Source organism: Polypterus senegalus, chromosome 3 (assembly GCF_016835505.1).
Source record: "Polypterus senegalus isolate Bchr_013 chromosome 3, ASM1683550v1, whole genome shotgun sequence".
Taxonomy (NCBI): domain Eukaryota; kingdom Metazoa; phylum Chordata; class Cladistia; order Polypteriformes; family Polypteridae; genus Polypterus; species Polypterus senegalus.
The window spans coordinates 37,191,465-37,208,363 of NC_053156.1; the positions used below are offsets into that span (position 1 = coordinate 37,191,465).

The following is a 16,899-nucleotide window of genomic DNA, read 5'->3' on the forward strand; positions in this document are numbered from 1 at the left end:
TAGATATTCTTCGTGATATTGTTAGTTGATGTTGTCATTTTCCGCAACATCACAACCAACTGTTTCAGCATAATCTATTAATACACATTTAATCAATTTGCTGTGTAACCGATCAACAATTTTCACATTAATTTGTTTGACTTCATTGTTTCTTGATGCTAGGATTGTCTGTGTACTCATTTCTTCTGTTGATAACTCTTTGGGATGAAATACTTCAATAAGATTTGGACATAATAAATCTTTTATTGGGAACTTAAAGTGAGGAAAATGTAAAAATTTATAAGAGCAGAGAGCGCAGGAACTGTGTCTGACAAAAGCATTCACATGAAGGAGAGGTGAGAGGACCGTGGGTGTGAGCCATTAATCGGAAATGGCTGAGAGGAGGGCGGGACTTGAAAAAATTTCTTGGCAATACCCTCTTCTCAAGATTTTTTTTATATAAGAGAGATTTGTTGGGACAGTTTCATTTTTGTTGAGATACAGCAGTGGCGAATTTGAGAACTCATCTACACTCTATGGGGTGGCCCGGTGGTGCAGTGGTAGCACTGTTGCCTCACAGTAAGGACACCTGGGTTTATGTCCCATGTCCTCCCTGCATGAATTTGGATGTTCTCCCTATGTCTGCATGGGTTTCATACAAGTGCTCCAGTTTCCTTTCACTGTCCAAAGTCATGTGGGTTGGGTGAACGGGTGGCTCTACATTGGTCCTGGTGTGTGGTTGGTGTGTATGTGTGTGCGTGTGTGTGTGTTTGCTCTGCCACGGTCTGGTGCCCTGTCCATGGTTTGTCCCTGCCTTGTGTCCTTTGCTGGCTGTGACAGGTTCCAGCACCCCCTGCAATCCTGTGAAGGACTAAGCGGGTTAGACAGTGACTGACTAGAGAGTGATTTATGGCCAAAAGATAATTGAGTTCAGGTGTTTCATTGTTAACAATTGCATAAACTCAAACATGCAATCTCCATTGGCAGTAGAATGGATTGTACAGTGACTTTAAATGTAACATTGTCATGGGATGTCACCTTTGCCACAAGTTATATGTGAAATTTCTGTTCTGCTAGATCTACCTTGGTCAACTGGAAGAGCTATCATTGTGAAGTGGAAGCATCAAGAAACTAAAACTGCTAGGCCTCAAAGTAGTACAGTGGACCACACAATCTCACAGAGAGGAGCCATAGTGAGTAAAAATCTCTTCTCCTCTGGTCCATCATTCCCAAAAGATTTCTAAACTGCCTCTGGAAGTAACATCAACACAAGAACTGTGTGTCAGGAGTTTCATGAAATAAGTCTTGTGACTGGTGGATAGAATATCAAAATTCAGGTCAGGTCAGGTTAGGTTGGGGAGCTTGCATTGGTACAGTGTATTACCACACCCACCACACGACGAATCAGCTCAGGATCCCAGCTGGCAACCATTGTCGTCAAAACTCAAGATCAGTGCATATCTCCTCACCAACAGATACCCCAAAGCCACAGGACCCTATGACCCTGCCCAACACCCAGTCCATGCAAGTACTGAACAGAGTAGGAGCAGAACACACCCCTGATGAACCTCAGAATCAACTGGGAAAAGCGCAGAGGTTCTGCCTCCACGCTGCACAGCCCTCACAGTACCAGTGTACAAGCCGGCCATGATATCCAGCAACCGCGAGGGGATCCCATGAAGTCCCAGGACTTCACAAGCTGCTTCAAATGTTGGCACACCAACTGGGTATGTCCATTTAATAAACAGGATAAACAAACACCATGCACAGTGGCACCGCATAAAGACAGCCCAATAGCCCAACAAATAAAGGATTTCTCTGACTGGGAAGGCATTTATTGGCGTTTGCTCCAGGTCAGGTTCCAGGAAAAAGTTAGACACCATCATCCAGGGGACATCAAATTTTATAGAGCCAGGGTCAGTTCTGCGCATTACAAGTTGGTTAGTTGCTCCCACTTGGCAGCTTCTCACAGTTACAGATGGAAAAGGGGAGAAAGTGAGCATGAGTGCCCCATTGCACCCCAGAGTGGTATTGCTTACCTCAGTGGAGCTAGTAAGGTGATCTCCAGGTGTACGTGGCCAAGCAACTGCACACAAGCCTAAGACCACTATATGCAATGCTAAGAATAGTCTGGAGGGGTGTAAAGCACAATAATGTTGGAACAGTAGAAACAAGTTCTCTGGAGTAATGAGAGTTTGGCAAGTGCCAGGAGAATGCTTTCTGGACTGCATAGTGCCTATAGGAAATTTTGGTGGAGGAGAGATATTGGCAGGGTTTTAGGTCGAAAGCTCCTGTTAATGCTTCAGCACACAAAGCCATTTTGACAATTGTGTGTTTCCATGTTTGTGGTGACAGTTTGTGGATGGCTCATTTTTGTTGCAGCCTGTCTGTGTCCCCAAAGCCAAGCCTTGACCTCAACCCTATTGAACACCTTTAGGATGGATTGGAAGGCCGTTTGTTTGCCAGGTCTTCTTATTCAACATCAGTACCTGACCTCTCAAATGCATCTTTCGGCTGACTGAACACAAATACCCACAGACACACTCACTCCAGAATCATGTGGAAAGCCATCCCATAATAGCAGAGGCTGATAACTGCAGTGAGGGAGGCCAAATCCATATTTGCCTCCGTGGTTTTGGAATGGGATGTCCAACGAGCTCATAAAGGTGTGATGGTCAGGTGTCCACAAATATCTACAGAGGAACATTCTATGCGACTTTAACTACAAATGAGTTTACTGTTTCAATTTTAACTTGAGAGCATTTACATAAACTTCTATTTTTTAAAATACTAGCCCCCTGCTCGCTTTGCTCGCCCACCTCCAGGTTTGGTTTACCGGATATACAATTTATAGAGATTGTTATTTTCATGGGAATTGTTACATATGCATTATTTTCACTTTTACTTTAAAACTTTTGTAAAAACAATACTTTCCTTTATTTCCGGCCCCAGGCGTGGTTAAATCTCTTTCTCGAGGAACGTATAACGCTGCTCATGTTGTGAAGGTGGAGGTGGGGGTCTGAACCCGCACTAAGGAGATGCCTTCGGATCATCTGCTGTCTTTCTGCTGCTGCTGCTGGCAAGCTGCATGTTCTGCTTGTCACTTGTCGATGTTTTAAGAGCTGGGAGCACATGATGTCTGTCTGCCAAAACCATTCCAACAACTGCTTGGTTAGATGTCTGTGAACTTACCTCCCTGGTGAGGTGTTCCGGGCACGTCCAACCGGGAGGAGGCCCCGGGGAAGACCCAGGACACGCTGGAGGGACTATGTCTCCTGGCTGGCCTGGGAACACCTTGGGATTCTCCCGGAAGACCTGGAAGAAGTGGCTGGGGAGAGGGAAGTCTGGGCCTCTCTGCTTAAGCTGCTACCCCCGCGACCCGACCCCGGATAAGCGGAAGAGGATGGATGGATGGATGGATGGATGGAGTATAGGGTAAGTATGAATGCAGCAGTGGGTCTCTCTATATGCTAACAGTTTTTTTCTGCCTCTGCCTCATCCCACTCTCATCTCTGCAACTGTGCAACGTCTTGTTTGACCCTCAGTCACAGCAGCTCACTTCTCCTACTCCTTGAAATTGAAGTGGATAACTGACACAATGACATTGGTGCCATTTTGGCATTATTAAATAAAAACAATCTCTGTCTAAACTACTGTGTTAATATCATTTACAAAATGATACCTGCATCACAGTAAGCTTAATGTGCATCACAGGAAAATGAATGGAATTATTAAGGATAAGATTGAGTAGCACCTGGCAAGAACAGGAGTTTTACTGAACAGTCAGCATGAGCTCAGAAGAGGAAGGTCGTGTTTTACTAACATGTTGGAATTGTATGAGGATATGATCAGTTTGGAGTTATTATTTATCTGGACTTTCAGAAAACATTTGATAAGATGCCACATGAGAAGTTGGGCATCAAACTAAAAGAAGTGGGAGTTCAGGGTGATGTTTTTAGATGGGTGCAGAATTGGCTCAGACACAGGAAGCAGAGGGTGATGGTGCGAGGAACCTCATCAGATGTTAAGAGGGGTGTTCCACAGGGGTCAGTGCTAGGGCCGCTGCCATTTTTAATATATATAAATGATTCAGATAGGAATATAAGTAACAAGCTGGTAAAGTTTGCAGATGATACCAAGATAGGTGGATTAGCAGATAATTTAGAATCCGTTATATCATTACAGAAGGACTTGGACAGCATACAGGCTTGGGCAGATTTGTGGCAGATGAAATTTAATGTCAGTAAAATGTAAAGTATTACACATAGGAATTAAAAATATTAGGTTTGAATACACAATGGGCGGTCGGAAAATCGAGAGTACACCTTATGAGAAGGATTTAGGAGTCATAGTGGACTCTAAGCTATCAACTTCCCGACAGTGTTCAGAAGCCATTAAGAAGGCTCAGAGAATGTGAGGTTATATAGCACAATCTGTGGAGTACAAGTCCAAGGAGGTTCTGCTCAACCTTTATAATGCACTGGTGAGGCCTCATCTTGAGTACTGTGTGCAGTTTTGGTCTCCAGGCTACAAAAAGGACATAGCAGCACTAGAAAAGGTCCAGAGAAGAGCGACTAGGCTGATTCCAGGTCTACAAGGGTTGAATTATGAGGAAAGATTAAAAGAGCTGAGCCTTTACAGTTTAAGCAAAAGAAAATTAAGAGGTGACATGATTGAAGTGTTTAAAATATAATCAAGGGAATTAGTCCAGCGGATCGAGACTGTTATTTTAAAATGAGTTCACCATAAGGGTAAATTTCGCACAAACATTAGGAAGTTTTTCCTCAGACAGAGAACCAAAGGCACTTGGAATAAGCTACCAAATAGTGTGGTAGACAGTAAGACGTTAGGGACTTTCAAAGCTCAACTTGATGTTTTTTTGGAAGAAATAAGTGGATAGGACTGGCGAGCTTTGCTGGGCTAAATGGCCTGTTCTCATCTAGTTTGTTCTAATGTTCTGAAAGAATTTCTGTCCACACTGAAGTGACTGAAAGCACATATGATGTCGCCATTCACCCACACCAGGCACGTGCACATTGGCAGAAAACTACTTGAAGGGATGGCAACGCCACCGATAAAAATGTAATAGTGTGGATGTAGCTTTACTTTTGTAATTTCACAAAACACAGAAACTGGGAGATAACAGCTTGCTTCATTTGTGAGGAGATCCTGACCCACCAGGAGCATCCCCAGGCCTGAATTTGAGGACCACTGCATTAGCATACCCAGTGTATGGCTTGTCATGACCTGGCATCCAGTGCTGCTGGGATACGTCAGGTTCACTGCAATGACCTCAAAAAAGCAAGTGGATGAATGAATGGAGAGATGGATGAGCCCCCTTCTGCCAAGATTAAAATATTCAACATTTTCCTGATGTAAATGCCTCTTTGTAGCTGGCACCATTTATTGAAGGGCTGTAATAGAGCTCATTTTAAAAAGCTGCTGTGTTGCTTTACCTGTTGCCATTATTTAGAAGCCACTTTCTATTTCCTTTTCACATTTTGATAAATGTCACTTGCTTCTAGTCCGAGCTGCTCCGCAATTCTAATGTCTACATTTGCTTCTCCCAGAAGAACACGGCTTGACTAAACAGACTGGTGTGATATCGGGGGGGTTGATGTCTAACGTGTCTCTGCTTCTCTCTGACAGCTCCGGCTTGCCAGCCTCTGATTGGCCACCTCTTTCTCAGCACCAGCCAAGCCAAAGAGATTCTAGGTATAAAAATGGGGTGTAGGCGTTCACCTGATTTAGTGCAAACCATCGTAAAGAGAGCTGCTCAATCTTTTGCTCCTGGACTTCTTGCATTCCGCCTGTGACCATGCTGCGTTCGCAGCTGCACTTCGTTTTGGTGGCCCTGTTTGCATCCGTCCTGCTTGTCAGGGCCAGCAGCATTCCACCGAGGGAGCGGCTCGCTGAGCTGTTGAGCTCAGAGCTTCCACAGGGGAAAGAGGTGAGCAATCCGACCAAAGAGTACACGTGTCGTCTGTCTTAGTGTCTGTAGGTAGCATGTCATGGAATGGTCATCAAGCTCAGTGTCTTTGACTGTCATGTTGGTTCATGCTTTGGTGTCTCTACCATAACTGGATAAGAAGGGTAAAGAAAACAGATGGCTTTCTGTCCATGACAGATACCTGATAGCCATCTACGGTATCTCCCTTTTATTACTAGAATTTCATACTCGCACCATCCCACTTTCTCTCATCAGTCAAAACTTTAAAGTCATAAAACCCATCTCTGCTTTCACAGCTTGCATCTCAGACTCTGCTACATCTCTAAAATCTCACTTATGAAATAAAGATGAGTCATTTCATGATGATTCCATCATCTATCTCTATTTGTCCATTGCGGACATCTCCAATTCGATGCTCAGAGAAACACATAAGTCATCTTGAGAATAAAACAAGAATGAGAATCTACAGCTGAATCCAATGTTTCCATACATTTAGGGTGAATTCTTTCAAAGTCATTTTATAAGCCTTCCACAGATTTTATACTAACCAACTATACATTTGGCATATTGTTTAAGACGTCTAATTTCTGAAGGGCAAAAGTCATTCTTTCCGACAATGTTCACAGAGTATTTAACTTTTTATTGAGTACGTCACAATTCCAGTGGGCCACAAGTTTACATATATCATCTATATCCATCCATCCATCCATCCATCCATTTTCCAACCTGTTGAACCTGAACACAGGGTCACGGGGGTCAGCTGGAGCCAATCCCAGCCAACAGGGAGCAAGGGAGGAACCAATCCCGGGCAGGGGTCCAACCCACCGCATATCATCTATATATACTGTATAAATATATCTATATATATATATATATATATATATATATATATATATATATATATATATAAAATCCAACGTCTGCATGTATGTCTGTCCACTTTCATGACAGAACTACTTAACAGATTTAGGTCGGGTTTTTTCTATAATTTGCTTGAACATTCCGGTTGATTTTGCAACTTCTCTCATTGTGTTAAGCATCATAGTTCACTTGCAGTACCGATTTATTTGCGCGAATCTGAGGGAGACACAGCGGACTGAAGCGAGGGAGGCGGGGCCCTCCTCACTCACACACCAGCCTCGGGGCGTATCTTATATCAACTTAGTTAGTGAACGAGAGAACTACTTGACGGATTTAGATTAGGTTTTTTTCTAGAACTTGCTTGAACATTCCGGCTGATTTTGTGACTTCTCTCATCGCACTAAGTATCATAGTTTGCTTGCACGAGTGATATATTCGCACTAATCCAAGACAGAGGCTGTGGGCTGAGGGGAGGGGAGGGAAGCGTGATGTCAGGAGTGGGAAGTCGGTCTACCTCTGCGTTTTGGAGTGTACCTTGCCTCCTCTTAGCTAGCGATAACTGTTTGTTTATTGGTTTTTAAAGTTTGTCCTGTTTCACTACTATGCGGGCGGAGCCGTGGGGATGGCTAGTCTCTCTCTCTCTCTCTCTCTCTCTCTCTCTCTATATATATATATATATATATATATATATATATAAAATCCAGCGTTTGTCTGTCTGTCCGCTTTTCACAAGAGAACTACTTAACAGATTTAGTTCAGGTTTTATTCTAGAACTTGCTTGAACATTCCAGTTGATTTTGCCTCTTCTCTCATTGTTCTAATTATTATAGTTCAGTTGTGGCACCAATTTATTTGTACGAATCCAAGAGATAAGCTGCAGGCTGAAGGGCAGGGGAGGTGGGACGTCCAGAGTAGGGAGCCGGGCGAGGCACTCGTCACTCACCCTCCGCTTGAGTCGCTCTACCTCTCGCCATGTGTTGGAGTGTTCCTTGCCTCTACTTAGCTAGCGACACCTGTTTGTTCAGCAGACATTATCATCTAGAGATTGATAAGGAGTAACGTTTGACGTTTTTGAGAGAGAGATAAATCAGAGCTATGTGTGTTTTAGAGGGTACCTGCTCATTAGCAGAGATATCACAGCCACGTGGGGGACGCTCTCCCATTAGAGTTGAACACGATCAGATACAATGCCAATGTTTGACATTGGAGCATACCTACCTTCCGCTTGGCCAGAGATACCTTGCCAACTTTTTACAATTTTTGCAAAGAAATCACAGCTACATCCTCGGCCCTGATAACAAAACCCAAAATATTGTACATCAAGAGGCCCTCGGGTATGAAAGCTATTAATATAAATTCTTCTCAATACAATTTATTACATTTTTTGATGATTTTTAAAGTTTGTCCTGTTTCACTACTACACAGGTGGAGCCGCAGGGGACAGCTAGTATATCATATATACATTGTGAAATGATGAGTCTCAACACACTAAAAGAAGGTTTGGGGCAGCCACCCGTATATTGTCCCTAGGTGCAAAAGGATCTTTGAGAGCACAATTGATGTTGCTGGTTTGAGTTCCCAAAATGAACTGACTCGGTTTGGCAATATGGAGGATTTATAGTCTGTAACCCGGAATTGACTTCAGTCTGGGAGCGGAACCGGAAGTGACGTTGAATCAGGCAGGTTTACCCGTATTTGATCTGCAGAATTAACAGAAACAGGTTTAGAGCACCCCGAATTTGAATTAGAATTTGTGGGCAGAACTTGAAAAGCAAGAAGGGGGGCCCACAAACCTGTCCCAGTTACACCAGTTCTGTCTGCAGCCACTTATTGTAAGACGTTTGTGCAAGGTGACCCAAGTAAACAATTGATAATCAATGCTACCAAATATTAACAGAGTGTATGTAAACTTGTTGACCCCTGAGGTCTGCACAATGCAGACATCTTAAAAGACTAGGGGGCTTCACTCGCCAACCAACCCAAGCCAGCCGTTTTGAAGAGAGGGGCTGAACGCACCCCAAGGAGACGCGTTTGCTTGTCCAAACTCCCTCTTAAACGGTGATATAATGGGAAACAAAGTTTTTTTTTTAACCTCCTCTTTGCTCGATCAGCTGCTGGCTTGCTGCTGCTGTGCCGCGTGATCTGCATCTTGTGTGGCGCTTTGAGTGTTTAAAAGCCTGTAGAGCAGCTGTCCTTTTGTTTCACTGCCTTGTCTCTCTTGACCCCCAGACATCCTCAAACACTATGCAATCTCTTTTCGCTGTTCCATTATTTCATCGAGTAATATTTTCCGTTTGTTTGCGCTAAAGAGATCTTTACTCATTATTACTCATTATCTCTAACCTGCTCTGCATGTGTATCACAGGACTTGCGTCTGAAGCTTGTAAGTATGACGTGACTTGTCCGTCTCGCGGGACGTGAAAGTGTCTTTCTGTCTCACTTCAAAAGATCACATCTCGTCCCCAAGAAAAAGTCTCACCTCGATGCAAGATTTTTTTTTTATAATAGAGAGATATGCCAGATTTATAGACTGTTAGTATAAAATCTGTGGAGGGACTATAAAGTGAATTTTAAAGAAGCCACCGTAAGGGTACATAAACTGACTTCAACTGTTAACATGTCACATTCTGTCTGAGTGAGATCAATTGGAGGCCGGAAGGACTTAGTGATTTGGGGGTCCTAAGCAAACACAGGTATGGAGGCCCCCCTTGGTGCCTCTTCTTCCCCTCCATAAAAATTGGTGTGTAAGTGAAACTTATCAGACAAAAAGTCTAAAACAACGCTTGTTATAATCAATAGGGGAACAGCCTGATGGCAAAACACGCAGCAAATCTTCACATGGAAAAGAACATCGAATAGAACAGCATAACGGCAAATGAAAACACGAAGAGAAAACAAACTGTGCATTAGAAAGCTGCATTAAAACTGTAAAGTGTGTGTGTGTGTGTGAGACAGAAGAGCCGACTAAGTTTGTGCTGAGAGATTGTGCCAGCTCTCCACGTTCGAGATGTTTTTATGGTGCTTCAACTGAGCAGACACATTTCTCCAATTGCAAAGATGGCAACAAAAGCACACCACACTGCCATATTTCTAACAGTACACCATCTATGATCTACTAATCCTTTCTCAGCTTTTCATTTGTGTATAATAATTAGTACTGGTAAGCAGGCAACCATTGTTATTTACTAGACTGTTTTTCACCTGAACTGGCCACCACCAATCATCACCAATGAACAGCGGCCTTAACCTGATAGGTGTTTTGGCCTGAGAGTGGGGTTTGACATGCATAATGGCTGTGTTGTCATGCTGGAGTGGAAGGGGCTCACCCACATTTTCATCGTTTTTTTTTACAGTCATTTCAGAGAGGGGCAACAGTGCGAGCATTTTCACGTTCCTCTGCGTCTGAGACTGCATCAGGAGTGTCTTCTAGGGTAGCTCTTGTGCTACCACAACATGGAAGGGCATTGAAGAAAGAGGTTAAGTTTCAGGAGTTGCTCCACAAATTTTGTTTCCACTTTTTTCCTTTGTTTGTCTGACCCGGAGTGATAGCTACAGTATGTTTCATTTTGTTGTTGCAAGCCTATACTATTAGTCTTTGGTTTTCAACGCTCGGTTTACGTGGTTGCATCTGGAGTTCTTGTGAATTACTGTTCTAATTGGCTGCCTGCTATGGGGTGGGAGTAGTGGGGTCCAGACATAATGGAACAGTCAACTTTCACTCCAGGAGGGGTATCTTCTAGCAAGTGCTAAAACATGTGCTTTTATTTAATTTTTTATTAATGAAGGAAACATAAATAATAATCTCTAGCTAATGTGCAACTTCCATTGGCTATCAGGTCTTTAGTGGGCCCACTTCAAGTGTGGGGCAAGTGGACGCTTATCTCAGTTATATTTCAAGTACACGTCCTATTTGGAAGTCATGAAGGAACAAAAAATGCTGCCACCTCCTACACCTAATTCTATTAATGGCGGAAAATGTATGAACAGAGATAAAGCCAGCTCATCTCATGATTATGTTTCCGCACATCTTTGTTCATCCATAATTGACATCTCCAAGTCATGAAGCATCTCTCGTCCCTGTTCATAGGTCTTATGGCAGAATCCTGCTATTAATAAATAATTTCAGGGACACGTATAGCAAAAGGACTAAGAGGAGGTTTATGGATGTGGTGATGGCATAACAGAGCAAGATGCAGAGGACAGAAAGATATGGAAGAAGATGATCTGCTGTGGTAACCCCTAACGGGAGCAACTGAAAGAAGAAGAAGTAGTATAACTCATCCATATGTCAGCCTGTAACGGTCATGTCATGAATATGTGATGTGTTACTTTGTGTCTCAGTTAGCCCATAAGTGACATCCCAAAGTCATAAAACGACTCTCGTCTCTGTTCATAGGCCTTACATCAGAATCCTGCTATTAATAAATAATTTAATGGTCACATATAACTCATCAGCATACCAGCCTGTAATGGTCATGAATATGTGATAGCCCATAAGTGACATTCCTAAGTCAAGAAGTCTGCCTCTACCCTTCTTTTCACACCAAAAGGAGGTTTTCATATTTATTGCTATACAACATTGAATCCCAGTGGGTTTAATTTGGCTTTCTTGATCAACGGAAAGCAAAGTGGACTAAATTAATTATAAATATATTATAAACACAACGTAAGTGATCACCTAAGTATTCACCTCCTTCAAGTCAGTACTCAGTAGATGGCAGCTATGCCAGCCTTGAGTTAAGGTGCACAGGTCTATCAGTTTTACATATCTGGTCATTTTTCTGTCTTTCTTCTTTGTCAAACTGCTCCAGCGCTGCCAAGGTTCATGGTGATTGGGAGTGAACAGCCCTTTGTCAAGTTCAGCCACAAATTGTCAGTTAGATTCAGTGTCTCAGAGTTAATTCTAGGAGCTGCACTGAAAGTCTGACCGGGCTGAGAATTTGTCCCACCTCAGAGAGGAACAGGAGAAGTAGCAATGAAAGGTCCTTCGCCCACTGCCAGCGAGAATGAATGGCACCTCAACCCACAAAATGGCACTCATGGAGGCGTTTTGTAATTTCTTTGGAAACTATGATGACATTTTGTAGCTTACCAATGCAAACGTAATGATAATAATATTCAAAGTAGTAGGAGAAGAATAAGGAAAACATAACAAGGTAGGACATTGTGCTAAGCTGCACATAATTGTTGCCACTTCACAACACCATCAAGAATCTCACCGTAGTTGCCACCTGAAGATAGGTGGGACTGAGCGGGTGCTTGACAGCGAAACGCTGCGCTCTGCTTTCCACAAACCCCTGGACTATTTGCATTACACTTCGCGAGCCCAGGAAGGTTCAAGACGGCAGGTAGAGACACCTGTGGCATTGAATAAGGGGAGACAGACGCGGTACGCAACTCTGGGAGGCGATCTGTAACAGGGGAAGTGTGAACGCAACTTCAGAAACAGCACCAGAAGAGCCATGGCTAGCATCAGTAACTGATACCTCACAAGGTATTTCCCATGGCCATAGCAGATAGAAGGTGCGCCTGTGGATCTTTCATTGTTAAATAAACGTGCCATGCCATTTGGTGTGTGCCTCCGAGTTTCTGTCTGGCAGTTGTCACAATACAGTTTGCCTCCATGACCACTTGTGTTGAGATCGTGATATCGCTTGCAATTCACATATGCAATGCTTCCTCGTCCACATTTTCATTTCAGCTGACAGTGCTTTGCTTCTTTGCTTGGGTGGAGCTATCATGTGATGTATACGATTTGTTATAATAATGATTCCATCTCTGTCAGATCGGTATTTGTTCACGTGTTCATTCATGTCCAGTGTTTCTTAAACATTCGGCCTTTCCCAGAACGTGCGTGTGGATCTCTGCATGAACGTCTTCTTATGGCAGCTCCTGAGCTCTCCCAAGTCTTTATGAAGTTATCAGTAGTAGTGCTGATCAGCCAAAGCGTTATTTACAGCAAATCAGATGTGTTCAAAATCGCTGATAATTCGTCCAGTTTAGGAGATTTTTGTTTTTAATACCCACGCCCCATCATGTTTTGCGAGGCCAGTTCAACGTCCTCCGGAGCTCTAACAGACAACATTGATGGGACCACCCAACCCACCATAAAGGGTATAGAATGCTGATTATTTGTGTTAGAGACGAGTTATCGATGTTTGTAACCAAATGTGCAGGTCGATCTTCGAGTTCCATATTAATATAAGAGAAGGAGGCGTCTGCCCAATGCGTGCATAACAATTAGCCACATGGCGCAGAGAGAGCAAAAACAAACCTTGAAGAGCAGGATGCATCAAACACTATGAAATAATAACAACGAAAGATGTATTACTATTTACAGGACGTTTCTATCTTTTTGATAGAATAAAAAGTGCAAAGTGTCAGCATAGAGGGCCTTCAGCTCGACTTCAAAAACCAGAACAAGCCAGCAGTTTGAATCATGACACGCCAGTTTCAATTTTCTGTCTTTAAAAGACTTACATATTTATTCTGATTTTTGACTTCGATTTCGACATTTCCGTTTTGTTTTGATGAAATATATGATTGTGCTCTCTGACAGCATTCTTTCTTCTTTGATCTCAGGGAGACATGGTGGTGCAGTGTTTGGCACTGCTGCCACACAGCTCAGGTCACCTTTTGGGCCACAATAATCGGTCCAGTATAGTTGGCAGACATTTCCTTAGCCCTCAAGGACACTTTAAAGATGACTACACCATTATAATCCATTGGGTGTGATGAGGATGGACAGGATTAGAAATGAGGACATTAGAGGGTCAGCTCAAGTTGGTCGGTTGGGAGACAAAGTCAGAGAGGAGAGAGTGCGTTGGTTTAGACATGTGCAGAGGAGAGATACTGAATATATTGGGAGAAGGATGTTAAGGATAGAGCTGCCAGGGAAAAGGAAAAGAGGAAGGCCTAAGCGAAGGTTTATGGCTGTGGTGAGAGAGGACATGCAGGTGATGGGAGTGACAGAACAAGATGGAGAGGACAGGAAGATATGGAAGAAGATGATCCGCTGTGGTGACCCCTGATGGGAACAGCCAAAAGAAGAAGAAGAAACCATTATAATCCAGTCAAATCTAATTCAGTATTTTCTCATTGGCTTCAATGCAGTTCGTCCAGTTTGGTAATAATCGCAAACATTTCCGTGATTTTGGGGAACTAACGGCAACGTGAACTCGGCAATGTTTGCTCGTCATTATTCAGTAGCTTCATAAATTAGGAAAATTGATAAAATGCTTTACTCGTACTACTAAGAGTAGACCCACATTTAAGTTACTCTGATTTTTGAGCCTGTTATGATCATTTTCCTACTCTAAGATGCTTGATAAATACAAGCACTGAACTCTGACTCGGCCACTCCAGGACATTCATATTGTTGTTCTGAAGCCATTCATGTGTCCCTTTCACTTTGTGCTTGACAAATTTTCTGTCAAGGTGCAGGTTTCTTGCAGACTTCATCAGGTTTCCTCCAGGATTTCCCCTCCCTGTCCTTCCAGGGCCTGCTGGCACACAACTCTCTATGGCTCTCCCAGTGAGTTCCTGCACTACCATCATTTTGTATGGATGGAAATTAAGGTCCTCACATAAAATCTGTGTTGGAAATACCTACGGCAGAAGAAGGTTTGCTTGCTGAATGTCTTAAGAGACGACAAAGTTGATGCCCTAACAGCTTAGATGATTTTAGGCATTCGTACAGTCCGAGGACAACCTGGAGATTCTCTGTTCAATGTTATACCCGTCTGTCTAAATTTAGACACCCACTAAAGAATTGTTTTCCGATTTGGGACATCACCATTAGGAGGAATGCTGAAGTGCGTTTGAAAGGCGCGTTGTGTAGTGATGATGGATTTGTTGTTTTGAAGAGCGCAAAACAAATGCACTTTGCGCCGCGGACCAAGGCATGTTGCCAACTGAAAACTACAAGGGATTGCCTATCAAAGGACCACTCGGCTGCCTTTACCTCACACAATGACCTTGAAAAATGTGGTACTTCATTTTGGCTCACCCTGTATCATAAATGATGTGAGTTGCCTTGGACAAAGGCGTCAGCCAAATGAGTACCTGTCATCTGTGTTAAGCCGCCGAATTTCACGGAAACATCACCCATCCTTCTGTTCATAGCTGATGTCTCACAAGTGTTGTGTTGCTCATGGCCTCTTTGCTCATTTACGACTGACACTTCAGCAGACCCATGTGTGCCTAAAACAATTACAACGTCACAGTCATCCATTACCTTAGCTTGCTTGTAGTTTCCACAGCAGGGCTGCATGTAAGCTGAAGCTCATCACATTAGCAAAGCACCACTCAGTCCTATTACTCCCACTCATCTCTCAATTGGCACTTCAAACTGTAAAGGTAAGAAAAGCCAAATTTAAACATGCCGCCTTTTGTCAAGACATTTTCAAATCATAACAGGTGGACAGACAGCTTCTTGAACAGGAATCCTCTTCGTATTCAGCACCACACCAATGCTCAAGACAAACGCAAACCTGACACGATGAGCTGTGATAACATGACAAGCAGTACAGTAGGTCCAACATTCCTTCTCAAGATCTTTTCTTTATGCTTCTCTCTTTTCCTCTTCCCCACAGGACTTCTCTAGGATGCTACTAATAAAGCTCTTATCCAGCCTGATGAAATCAGAGAATGCAGTCGTGGATGATTCTGAAGAAGATCCTATAGTCCGGGAGGAATCGACTCGCCAGCTGCCATCATCGCAGCGAGAACGCAAAGCCGGCTGCAAGAACTTCTTCTGGAAGACATTCACATCGTGTTAATTAATGTCCGTTTCCTGTTATAACATCACCCCGTCACAGGAGAGCTGTATAAACTTACCATACACATGGTCAATGTCTAAGAATCTGTGTATGCAAAGCTAACACGTAGAGTAGACAAGTCCTTATATATATATATATATATATATATATATATATATATATATATATAAAATGTGTGTGTGAATTAAATCCAATTCTGTTTTCAACTGGTGTCTGAAGCCTACTTTAAAATACAAACATAAAAATGACTTGTAACTCTGCATGCTGTGCTCTCTTTTTCAATGACTAGACAATGTCCACCATGCTGGATTACATTAAAGCAAAATGAGGTGTTGACAGACAGAAAAACACCAAAGTAACAAGGCCAGGTACAAGCCTCAAACTACCACAATCCACCTTTATTACCTATATAGTGCCTTTAAAACTGATCACAACCCTAAAGCCTTGTAAGCAAACCCTAAGCCACCACCGAGATGGATTCCGATAGGTGCCAGGGGCGGACTGGCCATAAAGGCATTTGGGCAATGCCCGGTGGGCCACAGACTCTGGTCTGTTTATGGGCAGGTCGTTTCATGAAATAAATTTTATGTACTGGTTACTGTTTGACATTAAAATTACTGTTCAGTCCTATATAATATACTGTAATACATCATCAAGCTGTTTTAGTTGTCACTACATAACGTTGCAGCGAACAAATTGGTCTAAGCTACCTTTTGCCGGTTTCTGTTTCGATACCGCTACATTTCGGTTAGCAATTCATTATTGCAATTTATTTTATGTCATACCTAGTATTTAAATTCTTCAGTACTAATAATTAGTTTAGATTATGTATTATGTATTTTATTGTTCTCTGGTGAGCAATAATTAGTGTTTTTCAAAACTTTTCAGCTGCGATTCTTAGTATGATGAAGTAAAGTTATAAAGCACATAAATTTTATTTCAAAGCATGCCATTAAATTTTCAGTTGTGTCTAAACAGCAGTTTAGACCGAGTTCATATCATAGGCTCATAACAAGTAGCGAGCCGCGTACTCATCACAAATTTTAAGAAAATAACAATGAATAATGGGCCGGGTGGGTCGACCTCGTCACCTCACTCGTCGAAGGACACCCAGTCCGCTCCTGATAGGCGCTCAGGGTCACCAAGTATTTGAACCCGCATTCCTGAGTTCTCAAGTTCAGCTCTTCAGCCCATATGACCAGATGAAGTCCGTGCTTGGGTGTGCTACTGATTAACCCAAAAATCAGAACAGCCCCCTTTATAAAATGCGAAAAGAGGCTAAAGTTGATGGATTCTTAAATTAAGACTGCAGTGGGTTTTGGCCACAGC

The 16,899-nt window shown here is 42.8% G+C and overlaps 1 protein-coding gene across 1 annotated transcript; it reads left to right on the forward strand.

Moving 5' to 3' along the window:
• Positions 1-5,759: 5,759 nt before the first annotated feature.
• sst5 (somatostatin 5) lies at positions 5,760-15,649 on the forward strand. Its single transcript, XM_039749916.1, has 2 exons — positions 5,760-5,929; positions 15,385-15,649. Exons 1-2 carry the CDS (start codon positions 5,798-5,800, stop codon positions 15,568-15,570), a joined length of 318 nt encoding a protein of 105 aa, XP_039605850.1. The 5' UTR covers positions 5,760-5,797; the 3' UTR covers positions 15,571-15,649.
• The last annotated feature ends 1,250 nt before the right edge of the window (positions 15,650-16,899 follow it).